The sequence below is a fragment of the Aotus nancymaae genome, unplaced genomic scaffold (assembly GCF_030222135.1).
Source record: "Aotus nancymaae isolate 86718 unplaced genomic scaffold, 86718_ANA_hifiasm-v0.15.2.pri h1tg000064l_0, whole genome shotgun sequence".
Lineage (NCBI taxonomy): Eukaryota > Metazoa > Chordata > Mammalia > Primates > Aotidae > Aotus > Aotus nancymaae.
Genome location: NW_026988478.1, coordinates 9,280,425 through 9,301,058, shown reverse-complemented (window position 1 = coordinate 9,301,058; position 20,634 = coordinate 9,280,425). Strand labels below are relative to the sequence as shown.

General features: G+C 38.8%; 1 protein-coding gene across 4 annotated transcripts in view; it reads right to left on the bottom strand.

The window, feature by feature from the left end:
• Nucleotides 1-20,634, bottom strand: part of DMXL1 (Dmx like 1) — a 176,627-nt gene that overhangs the window by 114,465 nt on the left and 41,528 nt on the right. For all 4 annotated transcript variants that reach the window (XM_012448600.3, XM_012448606.2, XM_064366214.1 and 1 more), the window contains exons 10-13: nt 9,232-9,444; nt 5,291-5,544; nt 4,498-5,182; nt 4,287-4,408 (exon numbers count right to left, since the gene is read on the bottom strand). In XM_012448600.3, coding sequence (XP_012304023.2) covers nt 4,287-4,408; nt 4,498-5,182; nt 5,291-5,544; nt 9,232-9,444 — 1,274 coding nt within the window. The remainder of the gene's footprint in view (nt 1-4,286; nt 4,409-4,497; nt 5,183-5,290; nt 5,545-9,231; nt 9,445-20,634) is intronic.

Genomic DNA, 20,634 nt, shown 5'->3' with positions numbered 1-20,634 from the left:
AGGACTACAGGTGCCTGCCACCACATCTGGCTAATTTTTGTACTTTTAGTAGATGAGGTTTCACCATGTTGGCCAGGCTGGTCTCAAACTTCTTACCTCAAGCGATCTGCCTGCCTTGACTTCCAAAAGTGCTGGGATTACAGGCATGAGCCATCACTCCCGGTCTATCATTTCTGTTTTCTAACTATAGTCTCACCCTTGACAATCTCATCCACTTCCACAACCTTAAATTTTTATGCTGACAACCACTGTATATCTTCAGGCCAGACCTCCCTCTGAATTCCAGATACTAGCCTACTACGTATCTTAGATGTCAAACAGGCATCTCAAAATTAACATGACCAAAGTCAGACTCTTGAATTTCCCTGCCCCTCAAAACTGGCTACTTCTACATTCTTCCACATCTCAATTCACAGCAATTCTATTCTTCCTAATATTCAATCATAAACCTTTGGAGTCCTCTTTTTTCTCACACACATACCATACCATATCCATATCTCACACACACATACCATATCCACACGATTCCTAGCTATTCAATGTTCTATAACAACATCTAGAATTTGGCCATTCTTATTATCTCTGCTGTCACCACTTGCTTATATTCTAAGCCCCTTTTTTCTCTCTCCTAGACTACTAATTGGTTCCTAAATTGGTCTCTCTGGATCTACTTCCAAATCCCATGTATGATTTATATACCCACCAGAGGAATACATTTAAAACCTAAATCATTTCATACCTCTTCTATGGTTTCCATGTTATTCAGAGTAAAAGCTGAAGTTACAACAATGGCCTATGAGGCTTCATATTACCTGGCCAGGCTAACTTTTTTACTTTATCCCTGACTACTTTCTACCTCACATACTCTGCTCCAGTCACAATGGCCTTCTTGCTGTTCCTTTACATACTGTGTTAGTCCATTTTCACACTGCTATAAATAAATATCTGAGACTGGGTAATTTATAAATAAATTTTAACAGACTCACAGTTCTGCATGGCAGGGGAGCCCTCAGGAAACTTACAATCATGGCAGAAGGTGAAGCAGAAGTAAGCACCTTCTTTACAAGGTGGCAGGAAAGAAAGCATGCAGCGGAAATTGCCAGTTTTAAAACCATCAGATCTTATGAGAACTTGCTCACTATCATGCAAACAGCATGAGGGAAACTGCCCCATGATCCAATCACCTCTCACCAGGTGCCTCCCTTGACATGTGGAGATTACAATTCAAGATGAGATTTGGGTAAGCACACAGCGATAAATCATATCAATCTACCCAGACCCCTCCCAAATCCCCTTTTCACATTTCAAAACCAATCATGCTTTCCAAATAGTCCCCCAAAGTCTTAACTCCTTCCAGCAGTAACCCAAAAGGCAAAGTCCAAAGTCTCATCTGAGACAAGGGAAGTAAGTCTCTTCTGCCTATGAGGCTGTAAAATCAAAAGCAAGTTGGTTACTTCCAAGATACAATGGGAGCACAGGCATTGGGTAAATGTTCTGTTCCAAATAAGAGAAAATGGCCAAAACAAAGGGAACACAGGCTCCATGCAAATCCAAAACTTGGCCAGGCAGTCATTAAATCTTATGTCCCCAAATCTCCTTTGACTCCATGTCTCACATCCAGAGCACACTGACACAGGGGTGGGTTCTCACGGATTTGGGAAGCTCTACTCCTGTGGCTCTGCAGGGTAGAGTACCTGTGGTTGCTTTCATGGTCTGGCATTGAGTGCCTATGGCTTTTCCAGGCAAATGGTACAAGCTGTCAGTGGCTCTATCTTTCTGGAGTCTGCAGGATGGTGGCCCTCTTCTTATAGTTCCACAAGGCAGTGCCCCAGTGGGGACTCTGTAGGAGGCTCCAACTCCACATTTTTCCTCTGCATTGCCCTAGTAAAGGTTCTCCATGAAGGCTCCTCCCCTGCCACAGACTTCTACCTGGACATCCAGGTGTTTCTATACATCCTCTGAAATCTAGGTGGTTGCTGCCAAGCCTCAACTCTCATCTTCTGTATACCAGCAGGTCCAACACCACATGGAAGCTGCCAAGTCTTTGGGCTTGCACCCTCTGAAGCAACAGCCTGAGCTGTACCATAGACCCTTTTAGCCATGGCTGGAGCTGTAGCAGCTAGGAAGAAGGGTGCTGAGTCCCAAGGCTGCACAGAGCAGCTGGACCCTGGGCCTGGCCCATGAAACCATTTTCCCTCCTAGGCCTCTGAGCCTGTGATGGGAGGGGCTGCCACGAAGATCTCTGACATGCCCTGGAGACATTTTCCCCATTGCCTTGGCTATTAACATTCAACTCCCGGTTACTTATGCAAATTTCTGTAGCCAGCTTGAATTCTTCTCCAGAAATGGGTTTTTCTTTTCTACCACATAGACAAGCTGTATATTTTCTAAACCTTTATGTTCTGCTTCCCTTTTAAACATAAATTAACTTAAATTTCAATTTCAAACCATCTCTTTGTGAACACATACAACTGAATGGATTCAGAATAAGCCAGGTCACCTCTTGAATGCTTTGCTGCTTAGAAATTTCTGCCAGATAACCTAAATCATCTCTCTCAAGTTCAAAGTTCCACAGATCTCTAGAGCAGGGACAAAATGCTGCCAGTCTCTTTGCTAAAACTTAACATGAGTGACCTTTGCTCCAGATCCCAATAAGTTCTTCATCTCCATCTAAGACCACCTCAGCCTAGACTTCACCATCAGTATTTTGGTCAAAACTATTCAGCAAGTCTCTAGGAAGTTCCAAACTTTCCCACATCGTCCTGTCTTCTTCTGAGCCCTCCAAACTGCTCCAAGCTCTGCCTATTACCAGTTCCAACATCACTTCTGCATTTTGGGGTTATCCTTATAGCAGTGCCCCACTCCTGGTACCAATTATACTGTTTACACACTCTATAAGGAAATACCTAAGACTGGGTAATTTATAAATAAAGTAAGTTTAATTGACTCACAGTTCTGCATGGTTCAGGAGGACTCGGGACACTTTTAATCATGGCAGAAAGCAAAGGATAACCAAGCACCTCTTCACAGGTGTTGGAAGAGAACACGCACACAGGAGAAACTGCCACTTTTAAAACCATCGGATCTTGTGAGAACTCCCTCACTATCATGAGAACAGGATGGGAGAACTGCCCCCATGATCCAGTCACCTCCCACCCAGGTCCCTCCCTCAACATACGGGGATTATAATTCGAGATGAGATTTGGGTGGGACACAGGGCCAAACCATATCACATACCAAACACACTCTGGCCTCAGGATCTCTGAACTGGCTGTCCCTCTTTGCAAATTACTCTCCCTTTAATAAATATCTACATATCTAGCTCCCACATCTCCTTCAGATCTTTGTTCAAATGGTACCTTTTCTGTGAATTTTTTCCTATACAGCAACTTACTTGGCAATCCCTAATTCTTCTGTAACACTGTTTCTCTCCATAGTATTTTTAATTAATATATTTTTATCTGTTTTCTTCCTATCTCCCTTCACCAGAATATAAGCTCTATGATACAAAATGTTTATCTGTTTTCTTCACATCTAACTTCCTATTACTTAAAAATGCCTTATAGAAGACCCCCCTAAAAAATATATGCATTTCTACTGTAACACTATATACTTGTTTTGGAAAACTTTGTGTTCTGCAAAATTATGCACTAAAATTAGCTTACAAAAAAACAGGATTGGAACAGATCACTGACATTTATGCAACTCTGTAAGCAGAGAATTAACAAATAAATTAATTGGTAGTCAGGGAGATGGCTTAAATCTCCTAAATAGAAAGCTTGGTACAGCTGAAGGCTGCCTCTGGGGATACTAAAAGAAAAATCAACAAAACCTAATACTTGCCTGTTGAATGTTCCAAGACAATGTAGTTAGAAGGTTGCTATTAGATGGGTATGAGAAGAAATGTAGCTGTCATAAGGCAAAAGCCTTGCAATAGTACTCAAAGAACTCTTGCCTGAATTGGAAGCAAGGTAAGGGCTGTTTGCTTTCATGCTTAAGATTAAAATTCTATTCCTGTTGTCCCAGCTCCTCTTGCCTATAAAATAACTGCAGATGGGCCAATATAACTTCCAGACTCTACTTTCTTTCAAAGAGTGAAAGAATGGTTTCCTTTTAAAGGCGCTTGGAATCATTATAAGAGTACAACACAAACGTGAAAAAATAAAACAAAGATACAAATGCTTTTTATAAATTATAGGCCACAATTCTAGAACATGCCCAATAAATATAAAGTATCTAAAAACATAATATTATATACTTAAGCTGTTTTAAAAGACATTACTTACAGAAATTTCAGGGTTAGAAAGCTCAGATAAAAGTTTCTTAGCATCAATAACTGCTTCATATAATCTCAGATATTGTCCATCACTGGCTACAAAGCATGCACTAGGAGAGTTGCAGTATGCACCTAGAAAGTATTTACAAATATTAAAATTTCACCCTTTTACGATAATGTCAGCAAATCTAAATTACTGAAATAAATGCCAGAATACTTACCAAGACAATAACTGGGTATAAGAGTGGGTAGCCATGCCACATTGGAAAAGGCAGAAACATGAAGAGAATTAATCCGGGCAAGCTCAGAAACTCCTCCCGAAAAAGACAATGGCCCAACTGGGTCAACCCTCCAAAGAATAAGCTCACTGTAAACTGCATTGGGATCCTGAAATGCCATGTCAACAGTGCTTTTATTTTGTTGTGTCAAAGAGCAGTCTTCAGTGTTTAAAGCATCAAAAGGTTGCTTTGGGTTATCAACATCTGGTGTCCTTAATGCATTATGGTGTGAAGTTGTCAGCAATAATGGTAACACTGAGTGGCAAGCTAAATCATTAAGATGAAAACGATGACCACAATATCTGGATTTGTGGGAAATACTGAGAACAGTAGAAAAAGCAGATTCCTCAGCAAAACTGACCAGCCACTGATTCAGAGAACCATCGGCGTGTTTTGAAATCATCATAACATTAGGGGTAAAAATACTTAATTTTAAACTATTAGATGATTTACTGTGACCAGAAGAAATAAGCATTGATGTAGAACGGGTGACACCAGAAGGTTTTTGTTTCCCTTGCTGAATAGCCAAGTCAACATTCTTGGTACAGGCATACATCATTATGCTTTTACAGAGTGAGTTTGCATCACCTGTAGGGAAAGCTACTGGAATTCTGGAAACAAAGGACACCTAGAAGAAAGAAAGTCAGTGTTAGAACATATAAAATTATATAAAGAGATATTACAAAACAGTACCCACATAAACAAGAAAGTAGTTATCTAGAAATTATAGTAGTACCTGCACTTGGCGAAACATACCAGGCTGGTATTCATCCAGCCAATCCACATGCCAAACTAGCAAAGAACCATCCATGGGATGAATACTAAATAGCATATCTGCATTTTTACTCCATTCAGACAGAAGTACTTCAATCTGATGGTCAATGGCAGCTGACGATAACGATGTAAAACTTGAGTTTGGTACCGTTTTATCACAGCCTAATTCCTTCTTTTCAGGATTTATTTTCAGATCATCAACACCATCATCCATTTCTATAAGCAAAAGAATTTACAAAGCAAGTAAATACAATTAGGCTATTACTATAAATTAAGAATTACTGAGCTTCTGGATAGCTGAGTACATGGAGGTTTCATGCCTAAGAAGAGCATGGAAGCTCCGTGCCCCTTCTGCCATACCTCACCGTATACATCTTTTCATCTGTATCCTTTGCAATATCCTTTATAATAAACGAGTAAATGTATTGGCTAATGATAATGTTCCAGAGCATGCATTGAAATCTAGTTTCTTATCTACCTTTGCCCTTGCACAGACAAAAGGAGAAAACTTGGACTTTCAAAAAATAAAAGTATCATTTGTTACTGTAACACTTACCAAGTAGTTCAATTTAAGTGTTTACCTTTGGCAGTCAGTTTCATAGCCAGCAGCAATGACAATATAGGACTAACTGTCAACCCAGAAAAGAAACTTCCTCCATTATTTGAACAACTGAGTCAAGTTGTGGAAGTTTCTTAATCTGACAGTGGTATACGTACCTTATCCTCATTATAACAACACAAAACCAATCCAGCATCTTTAGACCACAATAATACTTTTATTGACCATGTACTCAAGAAAGGGCCTCTTTTGCCACCTTATAAAGAGCCTGACCGGGCGCGGTGGCTCACGCCTGTAATCCCAGCACTTTGGGAGCCCGAGCCAGGCGGATCACGAGGTCAGGAGATCAAGACCATCCTGGCTAACGTGGTGAAACCGCATCTCTACTAAAAATACAAAAAATTAGCTGGGCATGGTGGCACACGCCTGTAGTCCCAACTGCTCGGGAGGCTGATGCAGGAAAATCGCTTGAACCCAGGAGGCAGAGGTTGCAGTGAGCCAAGACTGTGCCACACTGTACCCTAGCCTGGGTGACAGAGCAAGATGCCATCTCAAAAATAATAATAATAATAATAAAGAACCTATAGATATAATTTATAGCCAGATCAATTGTTATATATTCTGGTATAGAGGCTTTTCTTAGTGACATCTGGGAATATCACCAAAATGGTTAAAATCACAGCCACTACAGAGTTAGTCTAGTCATCAAATATGAAGGAGATTCTATTCAGTGGATCAGCATCAAACTGGTACTTTGATCCACTTGAGCCATTAAGTATTCCCTAGTGTACAATATGCCCAGATCTGCATAATGAAGACTCTTTTTATTTTTAATAAATATATATTTTTCTTCAGACTATATTTTATTTCTTTGCCTTGAATGTGAGAAACATAAAACGCTCTAGTAAAAGTAATAAAATTAGTACAAACACACACACACAAATAATCTTTATAAATGCATTCAAGATGAAAAACATAACAGCTTTCACATTAATAAGAAATGGGCTCCCATTAAAAGTAACTTTGCTCCAGGAATATAAGATCACTGGAGTTAACTAATCAGTAGCCATACAGGACTGAGTCAGTGGATAACTGTTAGAAGACATAATATTAAACTGGAAAATAAGTAAACTGGCGTCTCAACCTGGATGATCTACATTTAACCACTCAGGTAACCTTTAGTAACACACACCAATTTTCTGGACCTCAGTTTTGCTCACGCTAAAATGAGGAAATTGGAATTGAGACTATAACTGGGACTGAGTTTTAAAAATATATTATTTGAGTGTAATTTATGCTTTCTTCAAAGTACCAAGTTTATCCAAACCTCAGTATGTTACACTAGTTATCCTCTAGGCATATGGACTTGTAACTGTTATGACATCTTAAATAAACCATTTCAAGGGAAAACACTTGTGGTGCCAATTTCCAGGTTTCCTGCAACACCTTAGTAATAAAAAATAAACTGTATACCAACTAATCAATACAGGTAAATATGTATGTTCTTTCCTCTTTCAAAAATCCCAGACCTTACACCCTCCCCCAATTCCTGGTTAGCAATTTATAGCCTTTCCCTAAAGAGATATATATTTTACAAGTTTTGACTATTTACCAGATTTAAAAAGTCAAGATATACAAATTAATAAGAAAAAAAAAATAACTCAGTAGGAAATTAGACAAAGGGTATTAAAAGCCAAGCCACAGGAGGGCTAAAACACTATAAAAGATATTTTGCTTAATTTGCATCAAGAAAATGCAAAGTAAAACAAGATGTCCATTGTCCCCTTAACTGGCAAAAAAAAAAAGTAATATAATGAAAACATGCAGTGTTGATAAGGATGTAAAACATCATTCAGATACACTTAGAGAAAGTATAAACTGATAAAACATTTCTGGAGGGCAATTTGGCAGAAGTTATTGATATTTAAAATTGGTACACTCCCTGGAAATTCTACATCTAGATATCAATGTTACAGTAAATTCATACAAAAATGAAAAAGACATGTCATTGTACCTAGGATAATGAAAAACAATTTAAATCAATTTAAATGACTATCAGTAGAAGAACTGTTAGATATTTCTCTTCGACATGGAATACTCAGCAGCTGTTAAGTACAATGAAATGAAAAACTGCCCATTACTGACTGAATTAAAACAAAGTGCAAACCATGTGTGATGGCTCACACCTGTAATCTAAGCACTCTGGGAGGCCCAGGCAGGTGGATCACCTGAGGTCAGAAGTTTAGAGACCAGCCTGGTCAAAATGGTGAAACCCTGTCTCTACTAAAAATACGATAATTAGCCAGGCATGGTGGCAGGTGCCTATAATCCCAGCTACTAGGGAGGCTAAGGCAGGAGAATTGTTTGAGTCCGGAGGTTGTTTGCAGTGAGCCGAGACTGCACCATTGCACTCTAGCCTGGGTAACAGAGCGAGATTCTGTCTCAAAACCAAAAACAAAGTGCAGAACATTATTTCTGTATAAAAATGACACCCAAAGTACAACTTTTAAGTGTCTGTATTTAGATATTTGTATGAATATAAGAAAAGAATCAAACTGGAAGGATACTCATCAAACTTAACAATGTGGAAACTTTATAACTATCTGTGTACCTGTTTTTCTTCCCTAATGATCATGAACAATCTTGAAATTAAAACAAAACTTTTTTTAAAAAACAAACACATTTATGAACCACAGACTGTCGCAGAGATGGCTAGCTGCCCAGCACTGTTTCTTACTTCCTATTTCTCAGTATATAAAGACTATACAGTCAGGAACTACATGGCCCTGTGACTAGTTTTTGCCAACTGAATGACAGTATAAGTGATAGGTGTCAATTCTGAATCAAGGTAGTTAAGAAACAGCTATGCTTTCTTTCTCTCTACCTCTCTCTACACCAACTGAAGGCCAAAGGCAGAGAAATTTAAGGTCCTAGTTCCAATGCTTCTGAAACTTTAATGTACATACAAATCATCTGGAAATTTCGTTAAATTGCAGATTCTGGTTTGGTAGGTATATGTGGACCCCGAGACATGCACTTCTAACAAGCTCCCGGGTAATACCGATGCTGCTCGTCTACAGATAGTCCTTTAAATAGGAAAGTCCTAAGGTCTGACAAAACCAGAAGAATGAGAACTTTGAGCCCTTAAATCATCATGTGGAAGAAAGCTACCCAGAACAGAAATACCTACACTAGATTATTAAATAAGCTAGCTAGTCCATATTTGTATCATGTCATTGCAATTTTGGAGTTTATTTCCTACAGGTAGCTAGTTTTACCCTAATACGAACATGTTTGTTATTTTGAACAAAACTTTAAATTTTTCTTTTTTCTTAAAATTTTACCTTCATCAGATTTTACATCTGCCTGATTAGAATCTTCTGCACTGGCCTCAGAAGATGGTTGTTCAAAACTTTTTCTAAGTTGCTGTAAAAAAACTTCCATGGACAAAGTAAAATGCAGTTCTTTATTGTTTAGCCAGTGTACAACAAAAGGTCCAGTCTTCTCTTCATTTTCATTTAGACTCAGAGATGTAATAGATGGAAGAAGTGGAATGTCTGTAAGAGAAAAAGAGATTATAAAATTAAAATTTTTACCTTCTAGCATATAAAACATCCATGTTTCATATTTTTATTACTATTACATTTATATTTTGTCTGAAAGTCTATTCCTTTCATTTTTTAATTTTATTTTAAGATTTTTTAAAGATTATTTTTAGAGTAGTTTTAGGTTCACAGCAAAATTCCAAGGTACAGCCATATTTCCCATCCTACACATGCATAGCTTCCCACATTATCAGCCTCTACTACCAAAGTGGTACATTTGGCCAGGCGTGGTGGCTCAGACCTGTAATCCCCGTACTTTGGGAGGCTGAGGTGGGTGGATCACCTGAGGTCAGGAGTTCGAGGCCAGCCTCGAACATTTGAGCCCTCTGGCACAAATGGAAGAGGAAAGAAGAGAGCATGAGGCTAAAATGAAGAAGATGGAGATGCATATAGAGCAGATGTTCAAGACGAAGGTCAGAGAAAAAGTTCAAAAACTAAAGGACTCTGAAGCTGAGCTCCAATGGTGCTAAGAGCAAAAAGGAATTCAGAAGCATAGCACAAACAATTAGAGGAAAAACATCATCGGTTTGAGGATGAGAAAGCAAACTGGAAAGCCCAACTCAACAACTTATTTTATAACAGAACTCTTCAAGACCCCTGGAAAAGAACAATAAAAAGTGAAGATCTTTTAAATACTCTATTGACCACCAGTTACGCATTAGTTGCCAATACCAGCTTGGACATCAGTGTTAGATGGATCTGTTTTATCAGTCTCCACCAGTTTTATCCATAATGATGAATTTAACAACATGATAAACTTTCGTGGTTACTGTTCTTGATGGAGATTATGATGCCTTAAATTGTCTATGGTGTTGTGCACTTAGAAAATAACAGTTCTACGTACATTTCCTACATTTTCCTTTTTGTCTTTTATTGAACAGATATCCTCAATGTAATGCAAGATAACATTTTATCGTTATACAATCAGGTCCTGGTCGCATAATTGTTTACAGGACATTCCAAAATAAAAGGATGCTGCAAGGTTTTCAGTGAGGATAAACTGCCATAATATGATGCAAGCTAAGTTTTTTCTATGATAATTATAATACAAAGGTTCCAGTCAATGTAGCATATACAATAATGTAATTATATATACTAATATAATATATAACAATAATTATTTTTAAAATTTATTTATAGTAAATTTTTAAATAAAATTTTATTTTGTTTAAATAAATAAAATTTTTAATTTTTAAAGAAATAAAATTTATTTTAAAATATTTATATTAAATAATAAATTATTGTTTATATTTATATTTATTATTACATATTATATATACATTCTTTTTCTTTTTTTTCTGAAATACAGTTTCATTCTTGCTGCCCAGGCTGAAGTGCAATGGCACAGTCTTGGCTCACTGCAACCTCCGCCTCCCAGGTTCAAGCAATTCTCCTGCTTCAGCCACCCAAGTAGCTGGGATTACAGGCATATGCCACCATGCCTGGCTAATTTTGCATTTTTAGTAGAGATGGGGTTTCACCAGTTGGCCAGGTTGGTCTCTAACTTCTGATTTCACCACTGCCTCAGCCTCCCAAAGTTCTGGGATTACAGGCATGAACCACTGCATCCAGCCAATGGCGTAATTCAGTCTAACACAGTTGACCCTTCCATTGTTTAGAAATACAAATGAAAAAAGAAAAAAACCTATATGCTTACACAGTGCATCCAGAGCTTTTTTATAGCAACCTTTGTTTGTTTTGGATTCTTTAAATATATATTATCCTCATTTAGTGCCCTCCTTAGCTAGAATCTCATTACTAATTCATTTTTGTAATAACATTTCGTTTAGATATTTTCCATATATTGGCCCTGCCAAAATAGAATATAGCATCTTTCATACGGTGGGATGGGAGCCAACAAGGAAACTCTCCTTTAACTCCCTTTTTATATTTTTTGTAAGTAGCAGTGGGGAAAGAAGCATTTATAGATCATTTCTAGGCAAAATTGTAAAGCTAAGAACCAATCTATTTCTATCTATGTAGTCTCTCTATTTCACTAGAAGAGAAAAAAGTACTTTTACTCTTGAAGAGAAAAAAGTCACCATTTTGCACTTAGCTGTATTCTTATATTGCATTTCTGTATTTTTGTTTGTACCATTAACAATTCACGTAACAATGTTGTGATGTAAAAGAAAAGATTTCCCGGGATCCCAAGAGGACAGAATAAGAGGAAGCTCCGGAAAGCAGCTCCCAGCGAGAGAGATGTAGAAGCCAGGCGGTCTCCACAATTCCAAACGAGGTACCAGGTTCATTTTGTGGGTCTGGTCCAACAGTGGTTATAAACCAAATAGGGCAAGTTACGGCAAGGTGGCCACTGTCCCACCCAGGAGAAGCATGCAACCAACCGGAGGACCTAGGGATCTCCCCCTCTGGGACTACGGTTCGAATACAGCGCTCTACCCAAACCCTACACAACCCACAGAACAGGAGATCTTCGCCAGGCTGAAAAGCCTTAGCAAGCTGCCTGAACAAGGCAGGATAGCAACTTCCGGCAGCGCCCAGGCTGCAGCATAGATCTAGGCCGAAACACTGGCTGATGCCCAGAAAGCCAAAAAGCCGGTGGGATGGAGCTACCCGCCCCCCAGTAAGAAGGGGAACGGAACACAGGAAACAGCCCTAAGGGCAGGACGGGTCCCCGGCTGCACAAAGCCCAGCAGGCCAAAAGACTCTCACTCCAGAGTTAGGCACCCAGAAAGTCAGAGAGCAACCAGGAACTATCCAACTCTCCTGGTGAAAGGGAAGCTGCTATTACAGAAGCCAGCCTAATTTTCCTGAGTAAACAAGAGACACAGCATCTCCAGTGAATCCGTGGCAGCCCAGCAGCACTTCTGCAGGCAGAAAAGGGAAGGCCGCCTCCCCAAGCAGCTACCTGAGATCAAAACTATATAAATCCAAGAGATGGAGAGAAACCAGAGCAAGAAGAATAAAACCATCAAAAACCAGAATGTCTCTCCCCCACCACGAGATCACGACTCCTCACCAGCAAGGGAACAAAGCAGGATGGAGAATGAATTTGACAAACTGACAGAAGCAGGCTTCAGAAGGTGGGTAATAACAAACTTTGCTGAGTTAAAGGAAGATGTTCTATCCCAAAGCAAAGAAACTAAAAACCTTGAAAAAATGTTAGACAAAATGCTAACTAGAATAACCAGTTTACAGAAGCACATAAACGACTTGATGGAGCTGAAAACACAGCACAAGAACTTCATGAAGCATACACAAGTTTCAATAGCCGAATAGATCAAGCAGAAGAAAGGATATCAGAGATTGAAGATCAAATCAATGAAATAAAATGAGAAGGCAAGAAAAGAGAACAAAGAGTGAAAAGAAATGAACAAAGCCTTCAAGAAATATGGGATTACGTGAAAAGACCTAAACTACGCCTGATCGGTGGACCAGAAGATGACGGGAAGAATGAATCCAAGCTGGAAAACTCTTCAGGATATTATCCAGGAGAACCTCCCCAACCTAGCAAGGCAAGCCAACATTCAAATACAGGAAGTACAGAGAACACCACAATGACACTCCTCTAGAAGAGAAACCCCAAGGCACATAATTGTCAGATTCACCAGGGTTGAAATGAAGGAAAAAATGCTAAGGGCAGCCAGAGAGAAAGGTCGGGTCACCCTCAAAGGGAAGCACACCAGACTCACAGTGGATCTCTCAGCAGAAACCCTACAGGCCAGAAAAGTGGGGCCAATATTCAACATCCTTAAAGAAAATAACTTTCAATCTAGATTTCATATCCAGCCAAACTAAGCTTCATAAGTGAAGGAGATATAAAATCCTTTATGGACAAGCAATTGCTGAAAGATTTTGTCACTACTAGATGTGCCCTGCAAGAGCTCCTGAAGGAAGCACTAAACACAGAAAGGAAAAACCAATACCAGCCACTGCAAAAAAGAACCAAATGGTAAAGACCAATGATGAAATGAAGAAATTACGCCAACCAAAGGGCAAAACAACCAACTGGTAATAAAATGGCAGGATCAGATTCACACATAACAATATTAACATTAAATAAAAATGGACTAAATGCTCCAGTCAAAAGACACAGACTGGCAAATTGGATAAAAAGCCAAGAACCATCGGTGTGCTGTATTCAGGAGACCCATCTCATGTGCAGAGACACACAGAGACTCAAAATAAAGGGATGGAAGAAGATTTACCAAGCAAGTAAAGAGTAAAAAAAAAGCAGGGGTGGCAATCCTAGTCTCTGATAAAACAGACTTTAAACCAACAAAAATCAAAAGAGACAAAGAAGGGCATTACATAATGGTAAAAGGATCAATACAAGAAGAGCTAACGAGCCTAAATATATACGCGCCCAATACAGGAGCACCTAGATACATCATGCAAGTCCTTAATGACCTACAAAGAGACTTAGACTCCAAAACAATAATAGTGGGAGACTTTAAGACTCCACTGTCAATATTAGACAGATCAATGAGACAGAAAATCAACAAGGAAATCCAGGACTTCAATGCAGATCTGGACCAAGCGAACTTAATAAACATTTACAGAACTCTAAAGCTCAAATCCACAGAATATACATTCTTCTCAGCACCACATCACACTTACTCTAAAAGCGACCACATAACTGGAAGTAAATCACTCCTTGGCAAATGCAAAAGAACAGAAATCATAATAGTCTCTCAGACCACAGTGCAATCAAAATAGAACTTAGGATTAAGAAACTAACTCAAAACCACACAACTTCATGGAAAATGAACAACTGGCTCCTGAATGTAGACTGGATAAATAATGAAATGAAGGCAGAAATAAAGATGTTCTTCGAAACCACCGAGAACGAAGATACAACATACCAAAAACTCTGGGACACATTTAAAGCAGTGTCTAGAGGGAAATTCATAGCAATAAATGCCCACATGAGGAGCAAGGAAAGGTCTAAAATCGATACCCTATCATCAAAATTGAAAGAGAGGAGCAAGATCAAAAAAATCAAAAGCTAGCAGAAGACAAGAAAGAACTAAGATCAGAGCAGAACCAAAGGAGATAGGGACACAAACAACCCTTCAAAAAAATCAACAAATCTGGGAGCTGGTTTTTTGAAAAGATCAACAAAATAGATAGACTGCTAGCCAGACTACTAAAAAAGAAAAGAGAGAAGAATCAAATAGATGCAATAAAAAACAATAAAAGAGGACATCACCACCGATTCCACAGAAATACAAACTACCATCAGAGATTATTATAAACAACTCCATGCACACAAACCAGTAAACCTGGAAGAAATGGATAAATTCCCAGACACTTGCACTGTCCCAAGACTAAACCAGGAAGAAGTTGAATCCCTGAATAGGCCAATAACAAAGTCTGAAATTGAGGCAGCAATTAATAGCCTGCTGACTTAAAAAAACCCAGGTACAGACAGGTTTACAGCCGAATTCTACCAGACATACAAAGAGGAGCTGCTACCATTCCTTCTGAAACTATTCCAAACAATACAAAAAGGGGGAATCTTCCTCAACTCATTTTATGAGACCAACACCATCCTAATACCAAAACTGGTCAGAGACGCAACTTAGAAAGAAAACTTCAGGCCAATATCCATGATGAACATCGATTCAAAAATTTTCAGTAAAATACTGGCAAACAGAATGCAACAGCAAATCAAAAAGCTTATTCATCATGATCAAGTAGGCTTCATCCCAGGGATGCAAGGCTGGTTCAACATAGGCAAGTCTATAAATGTAATCCATCATATAAACAGAACCAAAGACAAAAACCACAAGATTATCTCAATAGACGCAGAAAAGGCCTTCAACAAAATTCAACAGCCCTTTATGCTAAAAACCCTCAATAAACTAGGTATCAATGGTACATATCACAAAATAATAAAAGCTATTTATGACAAACCCACAGCCAATATCATACTGAATGGGCAAAAACTGGAAGAATTCCCTTTGAAATTTGGCACAAGACAAGGATGCCCTCTCTCACCACTCCTATACAATACAGTATTGGAAGTTCTAGCCAGAGTAATCGGGCAAGAAAAAGAAATAAAGGGTATTCAATTAGGAAAAGAGGAAGTCAAATTGTCTCTATTTGTAGATGACATGATTGTATATTTAGAAGACCCCATCGTCTCAGCCCAAAATCTCCTGAAACTGATAAGCAACTTCAGCAAAGTCTCAGGATACAAAATCAATGTGCAGAAATCGCAAGCATTTCTATATACCAGTAACAGACTAACAGAGAGCCAAATCAAAAGTGAACTCCCATTCACAATTGCTACAAAGAGAATAAAATACCTAGGAATACAACTTACAAAGGATGTAAAGGACCTCTTCAAGGAGAACTACAAACCACTGCTCAACAAAATAAGAGAGGACACAAACAGATGGAAAAACATCCCATGCTCATGGTTGGGAAGAATCCACATCATGAAAATGGCCATACTGCCCAAAGTAAATTATAGATTCAATGCTATCCTCATCAAGCTACCAATGACCTTCTTCACAGAACTGGAAAAAGCCACTTCAAACTTCATATGGAACCAAAAGAGAGCCCGCATAGCCAAAACAATCCTAAGCAAAAAGAACAAAGCTAGAGGCATCACACTGCCTGACTTCAAACTATGCTACAAGGCCACAGTAATCAAAACAGAGACATAGACCAATGGAACAGAACAGAGGCCACAGAAGCAACACCACATATCTACAATCATCTGAGCTTTGACAAACTTGAGAAAAACAAGCAATGGGGAAAGGATTCCCTGTTTAATAAATGATATTGGGGAAACTGGTTAGCCATATGCAAAAAACAGAAACTGGAACCCTTCCTGACACCTTACACTAAAATTAACTCCAGATGGATTAAAGACTTAAACATAAGACCTAACACCATAAAAACCCTAGAAGAAAACCTAGGCAAAACCATTCAGGACATAGGCATAGGCAAGGACTTCATGGCTAAAACACCAAAAGCAATGGCAACAAAAGCCAAAATAGACAAATAGGATCTAATTAAACTCCAGAGCTTCTGTACAGCAAAGGAAACAATCATTAGAGCGAACCGGCAACCAACAGAATGGGAAAAAATTTTTGCAACCTACCACTCTGACAAAGGGCTAATATTCAGAATCTACAAAGAACTAAAACAGATTTACAAGAAAAAAACACACCCACTCAAAAGTGGGCAAAGGATATAAACAGACACTTTACAAAAGAAGACATACATGAGGCCAACAAACATGAAAAAATGCTCTTCATCACTGGTCATTAGAGAAATGCAAATCAAAACCACATTGAGATACCATCTCACGCCAGTTAGAATGGCAATCATTAAAAAATCTGGAGACAACAGATGCTGGAGAGGATGTGGAGAAATAGGAACACTTACACTATTGGTGGGAGTGTAAATTAGTTCAGCCATTGTGGAAGACAGTGTGGCGATTCCTCAAGGGCCCAGAAATAGAAATACCATTTGACCCAGCAATCCCATTACTGGGTATATACCCAAAGGATTATAAATCGTTCTGTTATAAAGACAAATGCACATGTATATTCATTTCGGCACTGTTTACAATAGCAAAGACTTAGAACCAACCCAAATGTCCATCATTGATAGACTGGATAAAGAAAATGTGACACATATACACAATGGAATACTATGCAGCCATAAAAAATGATGAGTTCATGTCCTTCATAGGAACATGGATGAATCTGGAAACCATCATTCTCAGCAAACCGACACAAGAACAGAAAACCTAACACCGTACGTTATCATTCATAGGCGGGTGTTGAATAATTAGAACACATGGATACAGGGAGGGGAGCATCACACACTGCAGTCAGTAGGGAGAGGTTAGGTGAGGGACAGCGGGGGTGGGGAGGGTGGGGAGGGATAATGAGGGGAGAAATGCCAGATACAGGTGATGGGGGGATGAAGGCAGCAAACCACCTTGCCATGTATGCACCTATGCAACAATCCTGCATGATCTGCACATGTACCCCAGAACCTAAAGTACAATAATAAAAAAAAATTCCAACATAGTAATGTTTGCCACTATTATTAGTGGTAACAGATTTAAATAGTAAATTTAATGTATCTATTGTAAAGGAGATTAAATTATATATTCTACGTTTCATAGTATAATGTATTTTTAACCAAAATGTTTTAACACTGAAACATATTCACATGATAAAACTGTCTATAATTTGTAGCTCTGTTAATAGAAACATCTAATTTATAACAAATTTTGGTAACAAGCAAATTTTAAGCTGATCCACACACACACAAAAAAGTCATCACCATAATGTCAAAGGAACTAGGAACATATGTATCTTAGTAGCAACAACAATTTGTTTTTACTCAACAGACTGACTTATTAAGCTCTTTAATGACCTAATTCTAAGATAGACTGCTTATTTGTTACCATCAAGATTGAAGTTGAGGTTCCCTTTTCATGGTCAAGGAAAGCATTCAAGACAGTCCACCTCAGCTAAAAAAAAATTTGTTCCTTGGTACTACTTTTTTTTTTTTTTTTGAGATGGAGTCTCGCTCTGTCACCAGGCTGGAGTACAGTGGTGTAATCACGGGTCACTGCAACCTCTGCCTAGTTCAAGCAATGCTCCTGCCTCAGCCTCCCAAGTAGCTGGGACCACCACACCCAGCTTTTATATATATATATATTTTTTTTTTTTTTTTTCCGTAGAGACAGAGTTTCATCATGTTGGCCTGGCTGTTCTCAAACTCCCAGCCTCAGGTGATACACCCACCTCGGCCTCCCAAAGTGTTGGAATTACAGTTTGATATTCTGACCCCTTGGTATTACTTTTGATATAAATGTTAAATTGAGTATACTCAAGTACAAATCCAGTCAGTTGTGACAAATAATCCATAATTAGTAGAAGTAAGCAAAAATTCAAGGATCATATTAAATCAAACCTGGATCATGCTGGTATCTGCTAAACTGTAAAGGCCAGAATGAACTCAAGGAGTATAAACAATTTTCTCCAAAATATATCTATTTTTTAAAAGAAAGGTAAAGGCTGGATGTGGTGGCTCACGCTTATAATCCCAGCACTTTGGGAGGCCAAGGAGGGTAGATCACAAGGTCAGGAGTTTGAGATCAGCCTGGCCAATATGGTGAAACCCAGTCTCTACTAAAAAGACAAAAATTCGCTGGTCACGGTGGCAGGTGTGTATAGTCCCAGCTACTCACAAGGCTGAGGCAGGAGAATCACCTGAACCCGGGAGGCAGAGGTTGCAGTGAGCCGGGATCATGCCACTGCACCCCACACTGGGCAACAGAGCGAGACTCCATCTCAAAAAAAAAAAAAAAGGTAAATAATTTGAATTAAATATCTCTTCAAACAATGTATCCATTGTTAGGTACCATATTGTTGGAAAGAATATTATAGGAGATTAATGTAAAGGAAAGGATTAAAAAAAATTTTCTCCTGTCCCTTCTATTGGAGGCAGGTTCTAAGACTTGATAGCTACATCCAATCCAAGAGCATCTGTTTATAACTGTACATTCCTTTGTATAATTATTTCACTGATATTTATATATCCCCTGCCTGATTATACACTTCATGGGAGCAAGAACCTTACCTGTTCTGATTACCACTGTATCATTACTTCCTACCACAACTTCTAGTTCCTACACTGGGACAGATTAAGCACTCAGTAGTAGCCGTGGCTGGCCTCACTGCCAATCCCATTCTTCCTAGGTGGATACACAGTGGTGCCAGAGATTAAGAGAGTGCCCCCAAGAATTCATGGGTAAGACTTTCTGATATCTGACTTACAATCAGCCCCTCAAAAGAGATCAGCAATGCCTTTAGTAGGCCTTACTGTTAAATTCACAAGAAGACGGGATAATGCTGGCTTTTAGCAGAAGCATTCAAATCAAAAGGAAACACATCTCTTCTATGTCCTGAACGCATTCAAAAATTTGAATAATGTCATTTTTACTAAAAATCTTCATGGACAGTGTATAAGAATTAGAACTAAGAGAACATGCTCTAGGAGTGCCTCTCCTGTAACTATTTCTATTGATGGACAAATAAGTGAAGCCAAATCTGAGAGTTGTGCTTTGAATAAGAAATAAAGCATCCAGAAAAGTCATTCCAACAAATCAAATTTAGGGAAAGAAATTCTGCATAGGGTCCAATCTAGCTACTAATGTTTGACTTGCTGGATATTTTCCTTAGGGACCTAACCATCTAAAGAAAGATCTTAAGAGTTTTCCTATTGGAAGCTAGTCAAGGAAATACCACACTAGAATTTAGGGTTCCTTTTTTTCCAGTAACCCCTCAAGCCTTTTCCATTAATACAGAATTCATGCTTTCCTTATTCTCCAATACTGTCCTTTACTCAGCGGGGATCTTCAAAACTATTCAACCATTGTCAGTATGTTTTAAATAAAGGTACAAGCCTACATCTAAAGGCTTTTTTTTTCTTCTTGAGATGGAGTCTCACTCTGTCGCCCAGGCTGGAGTACAGTGCATGGTATCAGCTCACTGCAACTTTTGCCTCCTGGGTTTAAGCAATTCTCCTGCCTCAGTCTCCCAAGTAGCTGAAACTTACAGGTGCACGCCACCAAGCCCGGCAAATTTTCACATGCAATTTTTAGTAGAGAGAGGGTTTCATCAGGTTGGCCAGGTTGGTCTTGAACTCCTGACCCCCAGTAATCTGCACGCCTTGGCCTCCCAAAGTGTTGAAATTATAGGCATGAGCCACTGTGCCTGGCCTCAAGCCTATATGATTTTTTAATAAAGATAATTCAATATTCCCCCATTTATTCTTGGCTCATAAATTCTTTTAGAGCTAAGACTGTTGTCAACCAAATAAAATCTAGGTCAGTAGATACTTTTCATTCCTACCACAGTATCTCTACGCTTGACTTATCAGAGTACTTCTTGCTTTAACAGATTAATTTCTATTCAAGTAATTAATGGGCCATCTTTATCACTATGTTTCCTTGAAGAATGCAATACTGTAAATCCAATGTACTATATGGAAATAGGTTATACTTAATTTATGCTTAAGAATATTCCATAATGGCCAGAGTATAGGCCTCCCAAAGTGTCTATAATCCCAGCACTTTGGGAGGTCAAGATGGGTGGACCACCTGAGGTCAGGAGTTTGAGACCAGCCTGGCCAATATAG